General features: G+C 47.8%; 10 protein-coding genes across 10 annotated transcripts; 4 read left to right on the top strand and 6 right to left on the bottom strand.

Moving 5' to 3' along the window:
- Nucleotides 1-244: 244 nt before the first annotated feature.
- PGRI_082950 (glycoside hydrolase family 16 protein) lies at nucleotides 245-1,417 on the bottom strand (the record flags this gene model as incomplete). Its single annotated transcript, XM_040796009.1, has 2 exons — nucleotides 245-542; nucleotides 597-1,417. 2 exons carry the CDS (start codon nucleotides 1,415-1,417, stop codon nucleotides 245-247), a joined length of 1,119 nt encoding a protein of 372 aa, XP_040650547.1.
- A 1,202-nt stretch (nucleotides 1,418-2,619) lies between these two features.
- PGRI_082940 (uncharacterized protein) lies at nucleotides 2,620-3,021 on the bottom strand (the record flags this gene model as incomplete). The annotated part of the gene is made up of 1 exon (XM_040796008.1): nucleotides 2,620-3,021. The coding sequence occupies one exon, from the start codon at nucleotides 3,019-3,021 to the stop codon at nucleotides 2,620-2,622; it is 402 nt and encodes a 133-aa protein (XP_040650546.1).
- An 840-nt stretch (nucleotides 3,022-3,861) lies between these two features.
- PGRI_082930 (uncharacterized protein) lies at nucleotides 3,862-4,407 on the bottom strand (the record flags this gene model as incomplete). Its single annotated transcript, XM_040796007.1, has 1 exon — nucleotides 3,862-4,407. The coding sequence occupies one exon, from the start codon at nucleotides 4,405-4,407 to the stop codon at nucleotides 3,862-3,864; it is 546 nt and encodes a 181-aa protein (XP_040650545.1).
- A 928-nt stretch (nucleotides 4,408-5,335) lies between these two features.
- PGRI_082920 (pH-signaling protein PalC) lies at nucleotides 5,336-8,800 on the top strand (the record flags this gene model as incomplete). The annotated part of the gene is made up of 7 exons (XM_040796006.1): nucleotides 5,336-5,757; nucleotides 5,807-5,917; nucleotides 5,969-6,260; nucleotides 6,308-6,394; nucleotides 6,446-6,901; nucleotides 7,084-8,475; nucleotides 8,534-8,800. The coding sequence occupies 7 exons, from the start codon at nucleotides 5,336-5,338 to the stop codon at nucleotides 8,798-8,800; spliced, it is 3,027 nt and encodes a 1,008-aa protein (XP_040650544.1).
- Nucleotides 8,801-9,273: 473 nt separating this feature from the next.
- On the bottom strand, nucleotides 9,274-9,723 carry PGRI_082910 (putative NADH-ubiquinone oxidoreductase 12 kda subunit; the record flags this gene model as incomplete). The annotated part of the gene is made up of 2 exons (XM_040796005.1): nucleotides 9,274-9,359; nucleotides 9,498-9,723. The coding sequence occupies 2 exons, from the start codon at nucleotides 9,721-9,723 to the stop codon at nucleotides 9,274-9,276; spliced, it is 312 nt and encodes a 103-aa protein (XP_040650543.1).
- A 2,141-nt stretch (nucleotides 9,724-11,864) lies between these two features.
- PGRI_082900 (epoxide hydrolase family protein) lies at nucleotides 11,865-13,251 on the top strand (the record flags this gene model as incomplete). The annotated part of the gene is made up of 2 exons (XM_040796004.1): nucleotides 11,865-12,101; nucleotides 12,160-13,251. 2 exons carry the CDS (start codon nucleotides 11,865-11,867, stop codon nucleotides 13,249-13,251), a joined length of 1,329 nt encoding a protein of 442 aa, XP_040650542.1.
- A 743-nt stretch (nucleotides 13,252-13,994) lies between these two features.
- PGRI_082890 (zinc-binding alcohol dehydrogenase family protein) lies at nucleotides 13,995-15,341 on the top strand (the record flags this gene model as incomplete). Its single annotated transcript, XM_040796003.1, has 5 exons — nucleotides 13,995-14,136; nucleotides 14,202-14,636; nucleotides 14,692-14,704; nucleotides 14,759-15,062; nucleotides 15,159-15,341. 5 exons carry the CDS (start codon nucleotides 13,995-13,997, stop codon nucleotides 15,339-15,341), a joined length of 1,077 nt encoding a protein of 358 aa, XP_040650541.1.
- Nucleotides 15,342-16,087: 746 nt separating this feature from the next.
- On the bottom strand, nucleotides 16,088-18,187 carry PGRI_082880 (uncharacterized protein; the record flags this gene model as incomplete). Its single annotated transcript, XM_040796002.1, has 8 exons — nucleotides 16,088-16,373; nucleotides 16,434-16,489; nucleotides 16,611-16,702; nucleotides 16,758-17,093; nucleotides 17,169-17,256; nucleotides 17,319-17,771; nucleotides 17,817-18,074; nucleotides 18,152-18,187. 8 exons carry the CDS (start codon nucleotides 18,185-18,187, stop codon nucleotides 16,088-16,090), a joined length of 1,605 nt encoding a protein of 534 aa, XP_040650540.1.
- A 939-nt stretch (nucleotides 18,188-19,126) lies between these two features.
- PGRI_082870 (flavin-containing monooxygenase) lies at nucleotides 19,127-20,926 on the top strand (the record flags this gene model as incomplete). Its single annotated transcript, XM_040796001.1, has 3 exons — nucleotides 19,127-19,379; nucleotides 19,459-19,790; nucleotides 19,928-20,926. 3 exons carry the CDS (start codon nucleotides 19,127-19,129, stop codon nucleotides 20,924-20,926), a joined length of 1,584 nt encoding a protein of 527 aa, XP_040650539.1.
- A 1,055-nt stretch (nucleotides 20,927-21,981) lies between these two features.
- On the bottom strand, nucleotides 21,982-23,411 carry PGRI_082860 (putative alpha-1,6-mannosyltransferase subunit; the record flags this gene model as incomplete). The annotated part of the gene is made up of 2 exons (XM_040796000.1): nucleotides 21,982-22,925; nucleotides 22,982-23,411. The coding sequence occupies 2 exons, from the start codon at nucleotides 23,409-23,411 to the stop codon at nucleotides 21,982-21,984; spliced, it is 1,374 nt and encodes a 457-aa protein (XP_040650538.1).
- Between the last annotated feature and the right edge of the window lie 436 nt (nucleotides 23,412-23,847).

Raw genomic sequence — 23,847 nt, 5'->3', positions numbered from 1 at the left:
TGCATCAGCATCTGAGCGGATCTCATATCCTGCGAGGTTCATGGTATGCCATTTTTCCGCCTGTGTTGGGAGCCACTAAAGATAGAAAGCACGTCATGATATTTACATGTCCATAGCTATTCCATTAGTAGCTCAAAGATGCTTCCAAGAAATATCAAACCCTCCAATAACACACAGACATGCAAAGTGACACATTATATTGATGTACATGACCAAAACCCTACACCCAAATGCACTACTCTGGTCAAGGAACCGGCTGGTAGCTGCTTTTGCTATGCAACTCGCTTTGTCTCCATCTCAACTTTGACTCCTTCAACGTCGTAAGCTCTGCGCTGTATTCCCCATCATGCAAGGCACGTTGTAGACGACCGCTCCGACGCTGCTTGAAACAATAAAATACAAATGCGCCAATGAGAAGAGCAGCAGCAACACCGGCGCCACAGTACACACCGACATGAGCGCCCTGGCCAAGATCATCCCATTTCTGGGATAGTGTCTTGGCTGGTACCTTGTTGATTTGTGTTATAGCGGTTGAGTTCCCACTGCATTTTCAAGTTAATCACACAATATTTGAATTCTGGCTTCTAGAAACCCACCTGACGACCTCAATACTTTCACGCGTGCCCGTATGTCCGGTGTACTTGTACTCCTTCCCACTGGAGAAGTCCTGAACGCGGAGCTTCGATACAGTCATAGTAAACGGAACATGAGACCAGTCAACCAACCCGCCACCCCAATCGAGATTCCCTTGCGACTGTCCCTTCACACCAACCGGCCAATTGCTAACCTTGACCTGACAAGGTGTTTGCGGGTAGTTTTTGCCATACACAGTCAACGCCTCGGAGTAATTCACTGTCCGCACCAAGTCCCCATCAATCCACCATTCAAGACGGTCTTTATCCCAGTACGAGGTATAGTTGTGGAACTGCGTATCGGCATTTGAAACAGCATGATATCCGCCCCGGTCACTCGTGGTCGTATTCCCCTTGCCGAAGAAATTAGATTGCACTCCGCTCGTGTTATATCCAACCCACTCCCAGTCAATCTCATCCAGGTCGTCGGATTGGAGGATAACACTGCTGATGATGCCGGCTCCTTTCGCCATCTTGACGTGTGCTTCCATCACACCGAAGAAAATGTAGAAGTTGGATACAAGGAGAGTCGACGCGTTCTCGGTTTTGATGGTGAAGTCTGCTCCGTCAGATGTATAGTCCAGTGTTCCTGTCTTCATGTCCCAGAGCTCGCTGTCAAGAGTTGAGTTGAAGAGCCATGTGTGCTCGGTTCCAAGCGCGGGATCAGCACTGCATGTCTCGTTGAGGGGGTTGCAGTCAGTTCCGGTGTATTCGGCATTGGTATTTGTGACACAGACTATAGTCGTAGTCAGGGCCAAAAGGAAGGATGGAAACCATGTTCTCATGATGTCCAAGTTCGGTATCAATGCCTCCGATCCTAGTACCCATGCAATATGACCATGTATATATCGCACTGTAGCCGAAGTATCACGATAACGGGAGGGGGTAGATATGGAAAATTCGAACTTTGAAATTTTGTCCTTAAAGGGGTATAAGAGCGTTTGTGGATGTTAGTTTAATGGCTGGAAGATTCCCCATGATTGCTCGCGACAGCAAGATTAGGGAGGTCAATAAGCGAGATAGTAAAACGCATTAACCATTCTGTAATTAGAACTCCATACTGGGTCAAGTCTAGCGCGAAAAAAAAAAGTGCGACGACTTGTCTAGTTGAGACTGAAGCTATGGAGACATATATTATGTCTGAGTCCGAGGGAAATCTTCTGCGAAGCTTGACTCGGCGCTATATACTAACTAACACCTTAGCGCAAATTAGATCCGCCTCATTGCGTTAGGCGCCTGTTAAAGGCCCACTGGCAGCGTAAGTCAGCGGGTCTTTTCATGGATGTCGATTGGGGTGTCACTTAGTTTATATCCACCAGCACCCGCTCTTACGAACAGGGGAACAATATCCGATCATTGGCTATGTCTCTTGAAAAAAGACAAAGGAAATTAAAAATAGCAGAAGGTAAAAAAAGGAAAAGGTGCAGTGGGATTTATGAGACATCCCTGGTGAGTATTTAAGAAAGTACCTTGCCTCATCGGCTTCCTGTTTTGCTCGTGTTCTCTTTTGATGAAGCTTATATTGAGCTTATTTGTGAAGTATTCTGTCAAGGTGAAAGTAACGCAAGATGTACTGTACTTTATCTGATTAAATTTACGCAACACAGGCCCAGCTTAGCGCTAATGGGGAACCAACTTAGATCGAGATCAACTTCTTTGACAAGGACTTCATTCGCCTTCATCTGGAGCTAAGTCTGTTGGAAGCATTCTATTGCTTGCTCGTTGGCTCTGGGATAGACAGGCAAGTGATGTCCTTGCCAAAGAAGTTGGTCTCGCTCTATATTGAGGCCCTCTTACGCTGGCTGTGAGAATTTACACCCTGTTTCTCAATCTTTCAATAGCTACGTTTAACAGCAACTTAGTCGATTGACCTGAATCCTTGGAATTTTTATGAGAGTATATACTAGATAGAAAAAAATATAATGGAGATGAATATATCGTAAGTGGTTAGTAGCTAGATAATGAATTCCACCCTCCCAACAACCATTTAAAGATACCAGTCAGTTGATTGTGCGGCGAGGAGTGTCTCCTTGAGGATACAAACGGCGGTGTATTCAATATCATCCTCCCTCATCCAGTCAAATATCCGACTACCGATCTGATAACTGGTCCAGTCACTCTCTAGGACGAGGATTACCTCTGGTAAACAAAGTCTGAGCGTCATGCAGAAACGCTGGAATTGGGCATACCCAAGCAGATGGTTGCGAGGCTTGCGCTCGTCGCAGGCTGCTTGGAATACCAGCTCGCGACAAAGATTTTCCAGGTTCTCAATCACCTCGCGGCGTCGCCATACCTTGTATGTTAGAATTTCAATCTGTGCTTCCACAATCTGGACTATGTTGGTATACTCCGCTTCAAGGCCGGGCCCGAATACAGGGTTCTGGGACATTGTATAAACCCGATGTTAGTAATGCAATTGTTTTCCTGGGCCAATTGTTGATTAGGAAAAGTGTGAATATTAGGAGAGGGATCGGCGTGTAAGTGTAGATATAGACTCCAAATATGTCCATGGGCGAGATCAAGGATATGTACCTTGCAAAGCTTTCAAAGATGACATTTGGCTAGAAAGAGGGATTCAAAGTGATTGAAGTTCATTGTTTTGAATGTTCCTTTGTTACTCTCATGTGCTCGAAGCTTTGATCCCTCCATGAATCAGGATTCCTTGTTGCTTTTGCCTGTGACAACATACCCGAAACCAATGAGACAGGAGACCCGACCTCTAAGAAGAATCAAGTCAGTAGTGAGGTAGAATAAAGGCTGATAAGACACTACCAAGCGAAAATATAAGAGTTTTGCTTCATTCCTTCATTCTCCATTCAAGTTTGTATTCACCTTGATAAGGTGCTCCTTATAGGCGATCACATAGAACAGATAAGCGGCCTTGTGATGTCTTTTCAGTAGTCTCTTTGGTGGTCTTCTCAGTTATCATTCTGTTTAAATGGGTCAGTTTTATATGTGGACGGCAAAAGAAAGGCGGAAAAAGGCGTTGTGCAGACGAGTTTTCTATGTATAACATTTGATATCGTGGATTCGGAAAATGGGCATGCATGGAGTTATTCCTCATGGGAATGAAATGTTCTGCTTCCAGAACCAAGGCCTAACAATAGAAAAGGGCAAATCTGACCTAGTGAGTTCATGCCGAAGGTAAAATTTACTTGTAGTATGAGGCTGGTATTTTGATTCACTTTCACTAAGCACTAGTCTTTCACAAATAACTTTCCATGATCGACTACTTCACACTATTCTCAGCCTTGATCAACGAGCGGCTCTGCGGTGGCCTCTCCCATAGAAAGGAATACTGCCCCATCTTCACTGCGGTGGATCTAGAGCAATAACCGGTCCTCCAGTTCGTCTTCCCATCCCAGGTTGTGCCCATCTCGAATGGTACATTGTAATCGGGCGGTGTTGGTAGGTCCGGCCATGTAAATCGGTGTGGTGCATTGAGATATCGTTTCATATCCCCGTCCTGTCTTCGTGTTGCTACCCATTGGCTCAAGAAGTTGCGGAATTTGGATACGTCAGAGTCCAGTTCGCGATTCACTGTCCATTCTGAGATATTTTGCACCATTTCTATGTGTCGATCCCAGTGGGGGATACCCGAGAAGGATGTATCGTTCGTGATAAGCTCGTAGAGTGTGAAGACGACACTACTAACGTCATCTCGACCTTCATATAACCGTCTCTTTCCAGAGGCAGCCCGATCGAAGTCGAAGAGAGCGATCTTATTTGTACAAGGGTCGATGAGTAGATTTCGAGGCGCGATATCTTGGTGCATGATCCCTAGTTCTAGGTTGAGAAAATCCACAACTTGAGTAAGCTGTTGTAGCCACTCGAAGCGAAAAAGGATCTTTGGATTGTCGAGGGTTCCACCAGGGATGTACTTCGTTGTGAACCCAATCACCCGTGACTACCCTATGGAATCACCCTTCTAATCGTACATTCTCAGTCTCTCGATGGCACTCCTGATTTCCCCCCAACAAGATGAGATACTACATACAACCTTTCGCACTAATCTCTTTGTCTCTTGGCTGACACTCTAAGGAAAAACTTTGACATCGTTTAATCTAAGTCTTGTAGGAACACTCAAATTTATATTTGAGATTTCTATACCTTCACACGAGAGAAGGCATTTTGAATATTCCTCGTGTAGGTCAATTCAATCTCTTGAGTGATGATGACACTTGCGGAAATAGAACAACTGGTCTCCATTCTTCTAAAAAGCGTCATGAAAGCAGACCAAGGGACCCGGGGTGCTGGCTCACATGAGGTAACGAGGAACTAAAAAAAGAACCAAACCTCAAGTTCTTTGATATACCATGGCTTAAATTTTAGCCTTACTTTCTTTGAGAATAGTACTCCGTACGCTCTTTGAAAACCCCTCTAATTTACTTTCGAGCTAGACTCTTTCTTATAGTTAGCATCGTTTGATACACTTGCTAGTTCAGCCAAGGGGACTGATGACCAAAGAATGTTTTCCAAATTCTTTCATGTAAATTCAGATGTCTCCTCGAGCCATTTCTTTGAGGTCAACTTTTACGTTGTTGTTTTCGAAGCGGGCTTTCCCTTCTATTTCTTTGTTTGGTCATGGTAGTATGTAGGATACAAATATCCCCAAAATTCTAGCAAACATATGTCAACTATTTGCCATTGCACGCGGCTTCTGTGCCTGGGAACCTCATACTGTTCCTATCATAATCTTCAAAATGAATCGTCCCCGGCGAGCTGCTGCTCAAAAGCCAGAGGGTCACTATGCTGGTACCTCTGCCGCACAAAAGACCTCGGCCACGCGAAAGACCTCTTCCACACGAAAGGCCTCTCCCACACGAAAGGTGACGAAGTCTGGTGCGACCCGGAAACAACGCAAGGGGAAGAATCAGTCTGGAGGAGATGAAATGGATATAGATCCTACTCCTGTTACCGCGGAGAACACACCTGGAGATCCTCCTGAACCATTGGATCCGGCCGCACTTGCATTGGATTTTAAAAAGTCCTATGAAGGGGCAATCCCACCACCGGTACGGCCAAAGCGGGGGAAGCGGTTCAAACAGCCTGCATCGAATCCAATCACGAACCTCAACGATGTGCCAAAAGGGTGGAGTTTGTATGACCCTGATCTTGATCCTGAGTACGTCTTTTCTGCCATACAAGCATATGTGGATACTAATATTTACTAGGGATTTGGATGCTCGGATTGCAAGATGCCATGAGCGGATTAGTGACAACATCATGGTCCATCAGTTCAAATTCGATTTGAAGGGTTTATTGCGAGAGAAGAAAAAGCGCGAGTAAGTATTCCCCGGAACTTTATCTTAATGGGGGTTTAACACAATCATTAGTGATATGATGGCCTTGGAGCCTCCTGGCCTGAGTTACCCTGTCGTCCAGCGCCTGCAAACCCTCAAGGGCATGTTAGCATGGCTTGACAGCGAAGGTGACCAGTTTGAACTGGCCGACAATGTGAGAAGTCTCATCGAAGCATACAGATCGGGGCAATTGAAGTGGAATCCACATCTTGTCACCTACTGGGCTAAAGGCGTTCAGCTCTGCCAGCCAAGACCTTTCAGGTGGAATGAATGTGATGTCATCAATGCTCAACGTGAAGGCCAAAAAGGGTTTTGGGTAGAAGGGGTACGTCTCCTCAGACTCTCGAGTTAACAAGAAACTGACATATATAGCTCCAAGGTGCAGGGCCCGCTCCCCAACAGTTACAATGGATGAGTGCGCAAGAAGATGGGCCGGATAGTGGGCCATTTGTGTGCCACGTGAGTTCAGATCCATATTGATGTCTCTTTCGCTGCTAAAATGATTCGAAGATGTACATCTGCGTGAAACCTCAACCTACACTCACTCAACTAAATGTTCAGTCCTTGAATCTGAGCTTTCTAGATGATACGGGGGCTAATATGATGCAAATAAATATGACTGATGTGGCGACACTCATGGATGTGAATGCCAATGGAAATGAACCCCAGCTTCCAACAGTGTTAGGTCTTGTATGCGTAGGCATTGCCGACGGATCAAGAACATATAGAATATGTATGCGACTTGATATTAACATGTGGGATGAGGCTACTTGGACTTGGCTAACTCCAAACTGGGATCCGATCCCAGTTCTTGTTTACAATGACATGACGAACCCACCAAGCCCACCGCTGGTCCGAATGAATGGTCCGTGGCCACGATTAAGGATGTATTCAGCATCAGCACCCGGTGGCAACAGTGAGACCTATTTTAGCGACCTTCACCCGTCGGCAATGATTGTGCCCACCGTAAGTATGCTTGACAGGAACAGAATATACCCAGCGGCACCGAATTTAATACCTGCGCCACCCTCTTGGAATGCCTGAGGGGTATTTTCCTGTGTTAGTTATATATTGTTGCATGTTCCATGTTTTGTATTTTGTCTTGTCCAGAATGTGTTTTTTTTATGTTTATAGTTGCAATGTGAAAGGATGTTGAAGATCTTGGCAGTGACATCAGTTCTTCCTTCTCCAACTCCCCCCATTCCACAATGGTTTACGCATTTACCCTCCCAACAACCTCGCCTCTCTCATTTCAATCATTTATCTACTCTAATACACACCCATCCCTCCCCCAATCAGCCTCAACAACCCGCCATGCTCTCCGCCTCGCATTAAAGGCCCACAAGCGACTACCCCGCGCCAGCCAGGATGCCCAACTACCGACAGTTCTGTCCGCCTTGAATGAATACATTCCCTACCTATTTGCAATCTCGAATGGACTAGGTCGCTCCGTTCCAACAGATGCATATTCCTTTGCTCCTCACGGTGACACGTCAGGCAGGCCGAATATCCCCACCGAGGTTGATATCACGATCCGTGCGGAGATGGAATCGACATGGAGATATACCCTGTCATCCTCAGGCGGATTGAATCTAGGGTCCGGAGGCAATAGCGCAAGCGGAAATGGTATTCGGACACGTGGGCGAGTGTCTGGTCGAGGCATCCACTTTGAACTGGCATTTACGCTCACAACTCTGGGCTATGTATTGAGTAGGATGGCGCGCGCAGAAGTTCTCGCTGTGTTATATGCATCATCTACCCCGTCTGCGGAGGTCCGCACTGCGGCTGTGCAGACTGCGACGCGATATCTACTACAGGCTAGCTCCGTGCACAATCTGCTAGCGTCTTCGCCGACTTTCACGGCAGCTACTGTGTCGACAGTACCAGAGCTGGAGGCTGCTACGCAGTCGGCTCTGTCATCTCTGGCCCTGGCTGAGGCTACGTTGCTGGCTGTCCTTAAGGATGATGCGTATGTTGCGACGTGTATTCAGTCGCGCAACCCGAATGATAAAGACTGGATGGTCCATGCACCTGAGATCCCAAAGGTACGCGCTCTGCTATTTGCAAGACTTTGTGTTCGTGCTGCAGAGTACTCCGAACAAGCGACTGCGGGCCTAGGTGCTGTTGGGTCTACGTCTGGTCGTGCAGGCCGTGTGGATGAGGATTTGGTCGGCTATACTAGAGTTTTGGCTCGTGTTGCTCGGGCACGGGCGTGTCGTTTCTTTGGTGTAGACGCTGAGCTATCGGGCAAAGTCGGTGAGGGTATTGCGTGGCTGCGAGCTGCACGAACTCTACTCGGGCTACGTGGAGCAGGGTCTTCACAGGAAGGTGCCGCTGGCACGGGAGGTTCTACAAAAGGCGGATTGTCCCGTTTAAAGCGAGAGTGGACAGAGAGGCGTGAGGAGCGTCGAGTCACTAAGGATGCTGGCGGTACTCGCAGCGAGAAAGGTCCATTGGATGCCGGGGATGATGCTGGTCGTGACGAAGAGGGACGAGTCCTCGCGATGCTTGACACGAAATGGGTCAAAATGAATGACACAGTAAGTCTAAACCCACCCTGCCGGGTCATGATATGGATAGAGTATTAACCTTACATAGATTAACACACAGCTCATTCCACCATCTGCACCATTGCTCACTAATCTACCTTCTGGCCGTGATATTCACTCCCCTCCAGCACCATACCAGCCCCCATCTTTAGATGAGGACCAACTCATGCGGATGCGTGCTCCCCCAGATGAGAGAGACGAAATTATATTTGGAAGTGACGATGAGAGCGAGGACGATGCAGGACAGCCGGATGGTCGTGTCCCTCCGGGGGCATTCCCGGACCGAAGCGCGACCGCCTCGAACGTTTATTATTAAATAACCCTGACATCTAAGTAGACCATTGCATATGAGGATATACACCAAATTTAGCATATAGTCGGCGGCCGAAGCACAGACACAGCTCGGTAAGGATACATCGCGCGTCTAAGGACCGAGTGTGGATCACCTGTTTACTACAACCTCTGCGAACGGAACTTGAACATCGTAATGAATCAGGAAGGGAGATCAAACAAAGTGATATTATGTACAGTACAAATGGAGAAGAGCAACAAGAGGGCGATCTCCAAACCCTCTTTTGCCATCTTTTCGTCCCCTCCGACGCAGACCCGATCTGGGTGGCTATAAGAACAAGTTTTGACACGATCAAATCCAAACCACGGCTCTTCCCGTCCAAAGCCGACCATTTCATCCCAGGATCAAAACTGTCCGGTCCCCGCGGTATAGAGATCGTCAAACCCAAGCCTCGAAACGCAATCGCATAGCTGAACATGCAAGAAAACAGCAAACGTCTATGCCGACTCGCCGCCGAAACGGTTCTTCTCCTGGCCGAGGTAACCCTTAATCTTGCTCTCCTTAAGGAGCTCGAAGTACTTCTCTGCAGCAGATATATACGTCAGCACAAAACGTCCAAATCACACACAATGATATAATCCACAATCCAAGCCGGTTATTTGGAATAACCAAATTTTCATTCGCTAGTATATGTAGCGTAGCGTAGACACGGAAAACCCACCTCGGAAAACACCACACTTCTCAAGGTGGTTCACGCCCTCGCGCGCATAGCACTTGCCCAATTCCTCTCCGACCAGACGCGCCATCATGCTGCGCACCCACTGCTCGCGGATAATGGCATCACGGGCATTGTGGACTGCGACGTTGTCCTCGAAGTCGACACCCTCGTAGGTCGGGGCGACGGTGGGCTTTTTGGCGAGGAAGGCGGCGGACTCGGCGGTTGGCATTTTGGACAGTTTGTGTGGATTGGAGTTTGGTGAAGGTGTGGTGAGGTGATTGCTTGATTGGGCGGAGGACAATGGCAGCAAGGGTTGGTGGGTGGGAGTCGGCTTTGAGAGGCTGCTTGATGCGGGTTGTCGGGGTTGATCTTGAAGGTTGGATTAGTGGGTTTGTGATTGGCTGGAATTAGGGCGGTCGGGAGTGGTGTGGTGCGGGAGACGGAGGAGACCTTTTGTGCAAATATGGATGGTCACGTGGATCTATACAATCCCAAAACGGTAAGTCGGGCAGTGAGGGAAATCTTGATAATTCGACATTGGATTCGATGTAGATTTGGGTAGCAGTCTTTATGAATGAAAAGAAACTTCCTTGCAAAACATAATATTTTCAATAGCTTTAGTAGTTCATACCAGCCGCCGTACACCCGATCAAGATAGTAAACCGCTACTAGCACAGTGATTTCACTAATACTGCTTTAATACACACATCACTGTACATCCTGATCAGCCTCAAAAGACATAGGTAGTTACGGAACCCAAGTATATGGAATTATAAAAGGGCTCGGTACAGTAAAGAATGATTTGCTCTTACAAAGAACCCAGACTTTCAAATTGTAAACTGGGAAGGAAATGCTGAGACTATAATTTTCATATAGAATTAACTGCTCTCCAAAAGCCGATGCTACTACTTCTTAACGTGTTGAGAGTCCAACCTTCGCGGGTTTTTTCATTTAAACTGTCACAATCATGGCACATGTGAAGAATATGTAGCATTTTGTTCCCTGATGATCTCCCTGAGTGCTGGGATACTTGCTTGTTAGCCTTCTTCCTGGGCGGGACGAAAGTGATACACCAGAAGGAGCAGAGATGCCAAATACGTAAAACCTTTGCACATATGTGGTTTGCCTCGAAGAGATAGTTAATCAGCCGCATAAAGTTTTAATCAACATCATAGGAAGACATTCCGCGGACCTGAGAATTATGAACGAAGCCATTTTCATTACTCAGGGCAGATGGGATGCATTCACAGACAGCTATTGATAGAAACATCAAGGCCAGCATCTCCGGTGAGCATGGCTCGTTGAAACTATGCTCGGTGATGATTAGATCTACTGGATGGAATAGATCATCAAGATGCACAATATATTGAATTATAGAGTGGTATAAGACCACTGAAGTGGAAAAGTGGAAAAGTGGAAAGGGTGCAACTATCCACACATGCCAGAATTGGTATGTGATCTATCATGTAATAGAGGGGGCATCAAACAGGGAACTGACTGCTGGCCTTGATGTTTCTACTTGAGTTCAATGTTTTGACTAGCACTCAAGAGGTAACCTGGACATCATTGCGTGTGGTTCTAAGAAAATGGCGCCGGCGCTTGCGGTTAAATCTACTCACCTGGGCAGGCTGTGAGCGAATCAGAATCAAGTCGATCCACCAGTGTCTCAAATAATATGGCTAAGTATACCGCGGGATATATACATAGTACCATTTCATGAGTATTTGCACCCCAATACTTGTATTTTTGGCCGCCCTAGCTATACCACCTTTCCATTACTAATGGTATAGACTCCACCCACGTCGCAGGATTTCTGGAAGAAAACAGAAGTACCGGGGTGCCAATACTTATGAAATATGACTGTATCATTCAAGACAGATGTGGAACCGATTATAAAGTGCTGATTGGTTGGCTGAGTCTAAAGAAGATATAATGGAAAAATCCTCCTAGCTGCGTAAAGAGAGAAAGAAGCGATCTACAGATGACTAGATTAGAGGTGCTGGGAACGGAGAGGTCACGTGGCCTCTGACAAGCCTGCGAGTCACTCCGTGATGGTTATGATGCTTCCAGTTGCCTTGAACTTCCCAACCGCTAGGGGTAATTTTTTCTTTGGCAAGGTGCTGTGCCGGCGTGCAGTTGCAAGATTTGTGGAAGGTGGCTCAGTTGCTACAACGTTAGCGATGTGTATAATTATTTCACATCCCACGCTCATGAAGCTCAAGTCAACAATTTATTTGGCTCTCGGTTTTCAAGTTCTTGTAAATTTCCCCAGCTGGATCAGTGAAATTACACGTCTGCCTGTCATTCTATGAGGCACTGTTGCACGTTCAATCATACAATCTTGAACATCTCGAGCTGCTCGCTGTAACGATGGTACTGAAAACTCCCACTTCCCTGCAAGAACTGAAATTCAATGTCCCCGTGCCCTATAAACTACACGTGGATCGGGACCTGCTCAGTTGGACCAAGAAGAAGCTGGCGCTAGCTCGATATCCAGAGGAGCAGACTGATTTTGCAGAAAGCAACTGGGCGCAAGGTGCCAAAGTCTCTCGAGTCAAGGAGCTGGCTGATTTCTGGAGAGATGAGTATCGGTGGGAAGATGAAGAGGTGTGTTGACACTATATCTCTGCTAGCAGACGGGTATGTACTAACGTGGAGGCACTAGGAACGCTTGAATGCGGCGTTTAATCATTTCATAGTGAAGGTGGATGTCCCCGGCTATGGTTCACTTGTACTACACTATGTCCACCATCGCTCCACGAACACAAGCGCGATGCCCCTCCTTTTCTCGCACGGTTGGCCTGGCTCCTTTGTTGAGGCAGCTCGAATTGTTCAACCTCTGACCCAACCTGAGAGTGCAGGTGATCCGTCCTTTCATTTCGTTGCCCCTTCCATCCCCGGGTTTGGCTTTTCGCCGGCACCGACCAAGTCAGGTGTTGGCCCCGAGGTGGTTGCGCGAGCCTACAAGATTCTCATGACCGATGTCCTGCACTATCCTCGATTCGTGACCCAGGGCGGCGACTTCGGATCTTTCATCACTCGATCAATCGCCATTCAATTTCCTCAGCTTGTGCGGGGCCAACATCTCAACATGTTCCCAGTTCCTCCTCCCACCTTCACGTCGGCTCCTCTAGCCTATCTCCGATGGTGCTTTGCTGCGGTAACATACTCAGACTTCGAGCGACAGGCATTGGCAGTGCGTGAGAATTTTGAAAAAGATCAAAGCGGCTATTTGGAGCTGCAAAAGACTCGCCCACAGACTCTAGGATTCGCATTGGGCGACTCGCCGATTGGCCTATTGGCGTGGTTTCTAGAGAAATTTCACGACTGGGGAGACGTCTACGAGGCATTCAGTGACACCGATATCATCACTTTGGTAATGATGCACTGGATTCAAGGTGCGACACCTGGGCTGCGTTTCTACCGAGAAGCGTTCGGTAGCAGCAAGCGCGAAGCAGAGAAAACATTTGAGACGTACCTGTCGGTACCCACGGGGGTCAGCATGTATACCAAAGAGCAACTACATGTGAGTCAACTACATGACGCGCCTCCCTTGGAACTGTTCCCCTTGGGTGGCACTAACAATACTTTTAAGTGTCCCCGGGACTGGGCTGCACAGGCAGCAAACATCCAGTACTGGAGAGAGTATGAGCATGGCGGGCATTTTTCATCCTTGGAACGACCAGACTTGTTTGTGAAGGATGTACGGACGTTCTTTTCGTCTACTACCGTACTGAAATCATTCCATGGGAACTAGGCTGGCAGGGCCGGCATGGCTTGGAGGCCCTCACACCGCATGATATGTTGTTTCTTTACTTGCGTTAGGTAGAGGCTATAGTGAGGGAAACGGAACGAAAGTCGAAATTCACGTTTAAAGGCGTGCACCTAGATCGGGCGAGGTCGTGATTTTGATCCTAAGGAATTGTCGATAGAGTGGATATTTTGAGCAATATTGTCAGCGAATACTAGGCTGTAGGAAGGTGGGCACCATTCCACCCCCTGTCACGAACGCGCGTATTATCTCGTGTCCTTTCCCTTTCAGTATATCCAACCGCTCTTATGCTTCGTCTGAAAGTCGTTTCATAAGCACTATGCTGGGGTCAAGTCAATTTGAGCATTACTAAGACCAAAGATCACCTTGTAGCGTCGTATAGACTGTAGACCAACTAACAGGAACGTATATGTGGCGTCGTATTACGCTGAGTGGATAGCTCCTTAGTGCTCACAAATCAGGTCGTTATTTTGCTGCGCTAACGAATCATGGTGATTCCAACACAATTGGCTCGGCTGGGATCCGTAGCCCCATACCGCTACTCAGCTCAACCGAAGCAAGTGTAACCGCCGTGACGAACATCTGATAGATTCTCCAGGACGAACTGACATAACTCGGTGTGATATATTTAGTGTGCCTCACGAATTTTCCTTTTTTTTTACACTTTTTTTCTTTGCCTACAAATTCCCTCTTTCTCTACCTCGCCGGCTCCATTGACAGATACCAGGATGTCTGAGAATACCGCCGTCGTTGTGCGTGTAGCCAATGGAAACCAGCCGACTCTATCGCAGGAGAATATTGCGATTCCTTCCCCGGGCGCAAATCAGGTGCTTGTTAAAGTATCTCATGTGGCGCAGAACCCGACCGATGGTGCCTCTTTCCCCTGCAGATATCCATTGCCCGATAGCCTGTTAACTTTGAATCGGTCGTCACAGTACAAGCCTTTGACAGCAATGCTTTTGGTGCTGGGGCTGTTCTAGGATGCGACTTTGTGGGAGAAGTTGTCGAGTTAGGAAGCCAGGTCACACGATTTGCCAAGGGTGATATTGTAGCTGGCTTGATCTGGGGAGGTGAGTACTCAAAATCAAGGTTTCCCAGCCTCTTTGATTTGAAGCTTGAGATTGGGGTTGATTTCATGCTCACGGCTCGGTGGATCATAGGCGAAATCCCCGGTTTGGGCGCATATAGTCATTACTGCGTGGCCGATGAGAAGATATCGTTCAGTCCACCTCGTTCGATCTTGCGTGAGCAGGCGAGCACTGTTCCATTAGCCGCCGCCACTGCTTGGCTTGCCCTATTTTCTAAAACCTGCCTGGGTATCGAAAGGGTCGGTGCAAAGGGCACCAGTATTCTTGTGTGGGGCGGTAGCTGTAAGATTGCTTTCCCTTGGATCTCCGACTGGAATATTTCGCTCACTGTCTGTAGCGAGCGTGGGCCAGTATGCTATTCAACTCGCTTCCAGGTATTGCTTAAACGTTGTGACAACCTGCAGCTCGAAGCATTTTGAGTTGGCTCGTTCACTCGGCGCTAAACATGTTTTTGACTACAAAGATCAAGATATCATACAAAAGATCCAGGCATCTGAGCCAGGAATTTTACATGTTTTTGACACCATCGGGAGCCCAACCTCATCTACAATTGCCTCTCGTGTTTTCAAAAACGGGGCCGGGCACCTGTGCACTGTACGCCCTGGCAAGGCCAACACAGAAAATGTCGCTCCTGGAACAAATGTTACAGACGTGCTGGTATGGACTGCCTTCTTAAAAGATCACAGCTACGGTGATTTCAAATGGCCTGTAGGTACCCTCCTTACTAACATACGCATCTCTCAAGAGAACGCTATGTCTCCCTTTTTGTAATAACTCGATACGGTTCTCATTATAGTACTACAGGCTTCAAAGGATGATCATGAGCTTGCCAGTGAGCTTTTTGAGAAGCTCCCTGTGTGGTTAGATGATAAAACCCTCCGACCCAACCAGCCACAGTCTCGAAGGGGGCTGAACAGCGTGCCTGAAGGGTTTCAGGAACACAGAGATGGGAAGGTCTCAGCATTTAAGATTGTCTATGAAATCTGAGCTGCGAAAGGCACAATTCACCGTATTACTCCGGGATGGTGTTGATCCAAATTTAATTGGCGTAAAAAGCAACAGGTGGGAGGAGCCATAGGGCAAAAGACAAATAAACTCAGTTCTGAATCGCGAAGTCTCTTAGGCATCCACAATATTGAAAGAACTCACATTCCATAAGAGGGCCTGTGCTTCCGCTACAGCCTATTGTTGAACAATAGCAGTATAATGTGAGAACCCCCAAGAGATGTTCGGGTTTGAATAGTTGCAAGTATCGCCTTCATGTGATATGGAAGTGCCCATGAATCCGTGGCTGGCTCTAGTTGACACTGCTGGTGAAAGATCCATTCTTGAGCACTCGTTGCAGTTCTCCAGTCTTCTTATTCGTAGTTTCGCGTGCGGTTTCGTATATCGTTTGGTTTCTCGGCGGTTAATGTGAGAAAATTCTCCTCTCTAACAGCGGCGTCCCATTCTAGTGGCAGGCTGAGGATGCCCCAATAGACACCAATCTCCACCGAACAGACTTCAAGTTCACTTGAACGTACTTCGCTACCTAAATTCAATAAGTGTCAAGCCAAATAAGGAAGTATACATTGCTCTTTGTCATGGAAAGAGATACTAAGAGATGAATGAAGCTGGTGCGACAAAGGAGTCACGCTGTCCCAACTTCCACACAGCGAACAAATGCATGCACCGACTGGAGGGATACTTTTCAAATATAGTTATTCAACGGCAGCAAGGTAGCTGTGCCACCATTACGCAAATCCCCAAAGTCTCCTCAGGTCCAACGCCCGGTCCGAGGTTTTCCAACCAGTCTCACGCTCGATCCGAGCCAGTTGTCTCAGAAGCGCGATTTTCTCTGAGCTATATTCATCTATGTCATCCATCTCCATTGGAGGTATGTGCTGGGTCACTGGTAATCTGGAAGGGGCACCGGCCCACAGCGTCTGTCTTGGTGCGTCGCGGAAACAGATCCCCATCCGGTCCGCAAAGACAGTACCGGCGATGTAGAGGGGTTGTAGTTGATTTACCCAGTTCGAACTATCTCAGTCAGAATCTAATTAGCTCTCTTCTGCCTGTCACAGTAGTGGAAGTACATACTGGGAAATATTCGAAACTGAGATTCCGCCTAGTTCTCGAGCATGCCAAATAGGCTCCTACCATTGGAATTAAAGCGTCAGCTTTACATTATCTTCACATTTGCGTAGGCAAATCACATTTCCATCCTCAAACCGTCAACATCACAGAGGGAGAGAAAAGCTCGAGACTGAAACTCACCCATTCAACGCCTAATGCATTACCCTTCGCTCCGAGGCAGCCAGTTTGTAGAAGTAAGATACAGCCGGCATGATAGAAAGTATTTCCACAATCTGCCCCATCATTAGCACGCTTGTATTCAAGAAAGGGGCAAGAGACCGGACATACTAGCGGATGGCCAGGATAATACCACAGTGGGAAACGGATTCGACCCCTTCGAGGTTTCTCTAAGCAGAGGACAAACTTCTTTAGGCCGCAAGCGTCGCCACTCTTGTAGTGCGTCCCACAGCTTTTCAACAGCTGCATAGTGGACAGGATTACCATCCTTTTCATGAAGCCTGGCGTCTGCCAACAGGTTCACAATTTGAGCAAATATAAGTATCGCGAGATTGCAATAGTCATCAACATTGCCTTTTGCAGCTACTACCGGGATAGACCTCTCATCAAGCCAAGAGTCGGTAGGGATGAGAGTTGTTTTGCCGCTAATATATGCAGCCCAGACATCTATATATAGGAGGGCCACGTCAGATAAGCACCTCAAGGTTCGGGCTTTGTTTAGTCTTTAGCTCTGCTACGTACCAATACGGGCAAAGGCCCAGAAACTGGATTTAACGATACCACTGCATGAGCCATTCCATTTCCGATTGTGTAATAGACTGGCGCAACCCTACCCATAGGATGGCATTGAGTTAGCTGAGAAGTGATGCCCCAGGAGCCATAGATACAAACCTTCAAGTGACGCCGCCATTCCCATACACATGACGCCATCATCTCATAGACGCAAAGAAGAGTGCAAGTCGCCAACACCGGGGCGCCTGCTTTATCTGGGTCTTGACGGAGTAAGAGCTGAATGGTGTACTGATAGAGCTCCAGAGTCACCGATCGCCGCTGATCCTGGACAGCATCGCGCTGCCGAGACGCTAGGGCAATAGCTGATGCGAGGAAGGGCTTTGAATCTAGCATCTGATAAATGCTTTTCGAGGTAAAATGCCTCTCTGAATCGGTGGTCTCGCACCAAGTTCCAGTCTCACTTAGATACAACGACACCAAGCGAGCACACTCTACGTCTGTCACGGGTTTCGAGGGCTCCGGTAGTGGTGACACGTTCCGGGAGACAGCCTGGCCCAACGAGAATGGTAAAACATATGAGGCAGGGCTAACCGCGAACTGCACCGCTGATACCTGATCATTGTGTGACAGCTCGCTTACCTCGTGAATTCCACTTACAGTCCCTGTTTGAGGGTTTGACAGGACGCTTTCATTGGTGGCCTCGTTATCAGGAGTCCTGTCGAGAGTGGTGTCCGTCTGGATAGTGTCATGTGAGATGAGACTAAGTGGGAAACGCACGTTGCCTGAAGAACACAGGGTCGTGTCTATCGCATTTAATGTCGGCTCTTCATCCAATACGACTTCTGAATCGGTTGATGAAGATGCATCGTGACAGTCTTGATAGAACTTGACTACTTCCTCTGTGTCATCTATAATCTAGACAGGAATTATTGGTTAGAGCTCTTTCTTCCAAAAGCATGTGGGCCAATAAGCTACTCATCTCGACTGCTTACGCGCACACAGATGAAGCCACGAGAGAATGCGCCCATATAATGACTAGTGGTAGCAGCAGCAACGCTGCGGTGGCCAAGGAGAGATAGCACAATTGAGCGCAGGAGAATTGCGAGATACTCACAATTGACGTGGAAGGCTCCAGGGGTGAAGTCAGACGATCGCCGCGTGCTTCGTCGATCCTAGTTCGCCGCCCTCTCTCAATAGATAGTAGGGTCGCTCTATCGGGAGTGGACAGCCGGAGGCTACGAGAGGGATGGAAGGAAGCCTTTAGGCCCCACTGGCAAATATAACCACGCGTCTCACAGCCTCGACATGTAGGGCGCCTTTCGTCACCTGACTTATGTTAGCTAGTTTATTGGCTTAACTGCGAACAACCCAAAGTCTCCCGATACATTTTCTGCGGCGGCTACGACAAGGCAGGCTGTTAATAGTATCAGTTTGCCACTGTGAACTTTCGTTTTGGAGAGGAACATTACCATCCAGACCGTGTCCTAGTACGTGCGGAGCGCATCAGATGTCTGCCAAGTTCTCATTCGGGCTTATCTCAGTAATTCGACAATACAACCCCCCTAAAGTGCAGGGAGATGTTCAATTGCAGGAAGAGCGGTTGGGGTTGCTATTATACCACTTGGCCGGTGACAGCCGGGGCCCATTTACCGTATTACATAACCGAAACCGGGCCAACGTCCACGGGTCCCCCAGGCAAGTGCAAGCGCAGCCGCCACAGGATAATGAGCGAAGATTGTCACCCCGGAGTTATACTGCTATACTCCTCCATCGCGAGAGGACAGCCGGGGAGAGGACAGAATAAATGATAAAAACAATGGAAAGCATTATTATGAAACATAAATACTTCTCTCCATCCCCATGTCATTTGGCATTCGCTCGCCCCAGAAATCATCGTCCGACGTGCCATTCTTTCCTAAACCCTACAGTACTAGAACACCGACAGCAATAACATCGATACGTGCACTATGAACTCCTCCAAGGAAGTTATCATCATTGGTGGAGGCATCTCCGGTCTCGGTATGGCAGTACAATTGAAGCGGATGCTTGGCCATGACAGTTTTACCATCTATGAGAAATCCGATAACATCGGGGGAACCTGGTGGCACAATCGGTATCCCGGGTGTGCTTGTGATATTCCCAGTCATTTCTACTCTTTTAGCTTTGCTTTGAAGCCGGATTGGACGACCATGTATCCAGGACGTGATGAGTTGCATGGATGTAAGTTCAAGATGTCAAAAGCTTTCTCTTCCGAGAGTCCCATCCTATTTTGACGGCGTGTGACTGATGGAGATCGAAGATTTCATGTCTGTCGCTGAGAAGTACGACATTATCCCTCACTGCCGATTCAACGCCATGTGTCTTGGCCTGGTCTGGGACACCACTCGTTCTTTGTGGGTGTGTACATTTCAGGACACAATCAGTGGAGAGATTTACATAAGAGAAGCTCCCGTGGTAGTCAGTGCAGTTGGCACACTGGATCGTCCTTTCATTCCTGAAATCGAGGGATCAGAAACGTTCACGGGCAAAACCTTCCACAGTGCGCGTTGGGACGACACTTGTAAACCTCAAGGAAAACAGATTGTCGTCCTTGGTAATGGCGCATCAGCCACCCAGTTTGTTCCCGAGTTGGTGAGGGAGGTTGGCCCAAAAGGAAGTGTCACTCAGTTTGTTCGAAGTGCCCATTGGTGGACGAAAAGAGTAATACAACCCCTGTCCTTTCGTCACTTCCCATGTCGTCCTTACATTGTACGCTAAACTTTGAGTAGGGAAACCCGAAGTACTCTGAAATCTTTAAGATGATGATGAAATATGTGCCATCTGCAGCTCGTGCATACCGCTTGCTCTTGGCGTGGGAACTGGAGAGCGTGTTTTTCTCATTCCAAATGAATGAGAGAGGTAGGGCTATGCGTCAGCAAACTCGAGACGCCACCCATTCCTATATCGAGAACGATGCTCCCTCGAAATATCGTGAGATTTTAAGACCCGACTATGAGCCTGGCTGCAAACGCCGAGTCAACACTTCAACATACCTCGCTTCGCTGCATTCGCCACAGATGTGCCTGACCAAGGATCGTGTCGTCAAGATCGGTCCAGACCACGTGGTTACCGAAGCAGGAGACCGATACCCTGCAGATACCATTATTTACGCCACCGGGTTCCTCACTCAGAAGTGGCTCCATCCTATCGAGGTCAAAGGCATCGGGGGAAGGGACTTGCATCAGGTATGGGAGCTGTCTGGCGGTGCCGAGGCCTACAAAGGCACCGTAGTCACTGGTTTCCCGAACTTCTTCATTTTATATGGGCCCAATGCTGCTACTGGTCAGCATTCTGTCATCTTCCACTCGGAATGTCAGATCAACTACTCGTGTCGCCTCCTCCGGATGGTCTTGGGTGGGCAGGCTGACTCTATCATTGTCAAGCCGATGGCACAGAAGCGCGACCTCACCTGGGTGCACAAAAAGCTTCAGGGACTTGTATTTAACAGCGGCTGCCAGAGCTGGTGGATGGACCCTGTCACGAAGAAGAACACGTTCATCTACCCCGACCCCATGTATAAGTACTGGGCGCGCACGATCTTCCCACGCTGGTCAGACTTCGAAGTTAAAGCAAGCCAGCCAAAACACAGTTTCGACGTGACAATTATTGGAATTGCGCTATCTTTGTGTGCATTGACGTGGTCCTTTACCTCGCTCGGCGGTACCGCTAAGTTGTTTGAGGGAGCAAGTTGGCTGGCGGCCAGAAAGTGGTTTACGAATTACCTGTGAGCTTGAGAAAGTCAGTAGCTTTCAAGGGGCTTTAGTTTTGTAAGAACTTTACTTCTTGCTGTTTTTTGCAGAAGCAATATCAAATACTTCAATAGAAGCGGAATTCGCATCTTGTTCGTTTCAATCTAAGTCTTTCATTGTTCGCTTCAAGATCATGTCTAGACCTACGCAATGGGCCGAGTTGGGCCCGGAGCTCAGGCCCAACCCTCAAAGCCCAACAAAGCCCACGACCCATTAGTGGGGGCCTTATGGGGCCCCAATACAGCCTATCGGTATCCGCCTCTGTAATCGCTATATTATAACCTTTTCTACTGATTATATCGAGTTTAGAATCAGAATATTGAATAATAGTATATATATTAGTATATATTTCATTTTAAAAAGGGTCCGATAAGTAAAGGACGAGATATCGCGGAAAGTATGACTTTTGATATTCTGATATTAGATATATATTTTAGACGTGTACAAGAGTACCACTTACTTTCTAGTGAGCCTCTGTAATTTTTGGAATTTCATTATAAACACGCTTTTTCGCAATTTTTAAAGGGAAATATTAAGTACTAACTAATAGTAAGCTGTAAATATTAAATAAATAGAATATTACCTTAGGGATAATGCCTAGAAACATAGGTGAAAGGAAGCGTACTTAAAAAGATAGAAAAGGGAGGGTTCAACTTTACTTGGCACCACATGTTTGTCTTGCTCAGGGCCCATTGGGCGTCCTCTTAAAGCCCAATTGGCCTTCTATCCTAGGCCCATAGCCCACCGGTATGCCTAAGGACCGGGCCCAAAGCCCAGCCTACATAGTATTTGCCGGTTGGAATGGTTGCATGACATACTAGGACAAAGGATCAGTGCCATGAGGGCCTGACCTTTAGCGCGGTGCCATAAGTGAAATAGCTGTGCCAATAGTGCTTTACTTAAGATAATGCGAAACGAGTAACGCATACAAAAGAAACCATTTGTACAAAGATACAATGCAAGGAATGACTGCGACAAAATGCAGTTGCGACAGAAAAGTATAATAAACATGCATAGCATAAAACAGTATTGGATCAATCCTGCTTATCCTTCCCCGTCACTTGGTCGTATACATCACTTAAAGCGTCTCTGAATCGCTCCCAGACCGACCGGGCGAGCCAATTGCTTAGCTCGCGGTAATAGTAAATTTCAGACCAGCAATCGCGACCATACATGCAACCGGCCATGTTCACGACGAGGTCGTGTGCGTTCTCCTGATAGTGAACGACTGGATTCTCTCCATCACCGCATGCGCCGGGAGGGAAGGCATTGATGCTGCGTTGTGGTAAAAAGCCCACACCACTGCGAACCCATGGTTGACTCTGGTAGACATACTCCAGGGCATCCTGTTCCTTATGCTCCCACTCCATATGCATCTGCTCGTACATGACGGGATCCCACCAGATATCGAGCAGCCGGTCGGTCCAAACAGATCGTCGCATGAAGAAAGATCCGAGATTAAACCCGGCGCAGTCTTGAGTTAGCAGCATATTCAAAGAATCGGCTTTGCCGTCGCCCTCAAGGGCACGACCTAGGTCATCGAGCCAGAATTCGGGGAGTGGGTGGGTGATGTTGAGAGGGTTATAGGCGCTGATATCGCGGTAGACGTGAGACTTGAGGTCATTGAATAGATGGTGTTGTAGAGATGTGTCGTATTCCATCACCCATGTATTCAAGTCGAGCCACCAGAACCACTCTGCGTCGGGATATTTGCGCATGGCCTCGCGGATCACGTCACCCTTCTCCCAGCTCTCGCGCCATTCATGTGAATATCTCTTCTTGGCCAGCAAATTGGCCAGTTCGAGGTCGTAGCCCCATTTCTTCGCGTATCTTTTCTTGTTCCATATGCTATTGCGTTCAATGGCCCATTCACGTGCACCCTTCCACTCCATCACACCACCCTCCACGTTCGATCCGAGTATGATAACGAACCTGCTTCCGCCGCCTATTGGTGATCTTCGGTATGTCTGGACAATAGCTGGAATACTGTTAGGACAGTTCATGGTGATAATCATCGTAGCAGCAATCACTTACTCGCCCAGAAAAATAGATACCCAATCCACACTAACAAGAGCGCAAGCAGCAGCCGGAACCGACCCCGACGTATTGGTATCCGTAAAGGGCCTAACAGGCCGCGTCCACTACTCGGGCGCTTCCAGTCACGTTCATAATCATCTTTATCAACGTATTCGCGTGGGGAAAGCTGTCGAAAGCTAGAAAATCGCGTGGAGATCTTGTGCCGTTGTCGAGAGAAGAAGCCGCTATTGCGTGTTGCGAATGATGGATACCCTCGCACCTGTTCGCTTTTTGCTTTGGCTGCAGCCCACGAAACACCGCCCGGTGTGCCTGGTGATAATGAACCGGGTGATGGACCGCCCGGGGATGTTGTGCCGCTAGCCGGAGCAAGTCCCGGACTGGACCACCCTCCGCCCGGGCGGGGAGAGGGTGATCGCGATAAGGTCATCGCGGAGATTGGCGCTAAACAGGGGATTGATAGAGAGTAATTGTTGTGAAACGTTGAGAATGTTGACTGGGGGGAAAGCTCGAGCGAAGGGGGAATTGTATTGGTGAGGTCAGAGTGACAAAAATAAGGAACGGGAAGTTAGGAGGAGAAGTAGTTAAGACAGAACATTAACATGTGGACATATGTCGATGTGACCTGAGATTCAGGAACTTGAGGCCGAATGCGGCCTGCTGGTACTACCCGTATACTACTAGCCGTGGACTTTGGAGAAGGTGCGATTTAACTTTCCATCCTTAGATTCTTCCCAGGGTTGAGTTGGATTTTAATTTGGTATCAGCCTCAACTATAAAGAACCTTGATTTATTAGTAAATATACTGTTGGCATCTAGTACTTTGGCTTAATTTAAGCTATAAACTACTCTGAATCAAGCATAGA

The sequence above is a fragment of the Penicillium griseofulvum genome (genome assembly GCF_001561935.1).
Source record: "Penicillium griseofulvum strain PG3 chromosome Unknown contig_10, whole genome shotgun sequence".
Lineage (NCBI taxonomy): Eukaryota > Fungi > Ascomycota > Eurotiomycetes > Eurotiales > Aspergillaceae > Penicillium > Penicillium griseofulvum.
The sequence above is the reverse complement of the archived record's forward strand: the minus strand, read 5'-3'. Positions and strand labels throughout refer to the sequence as shown.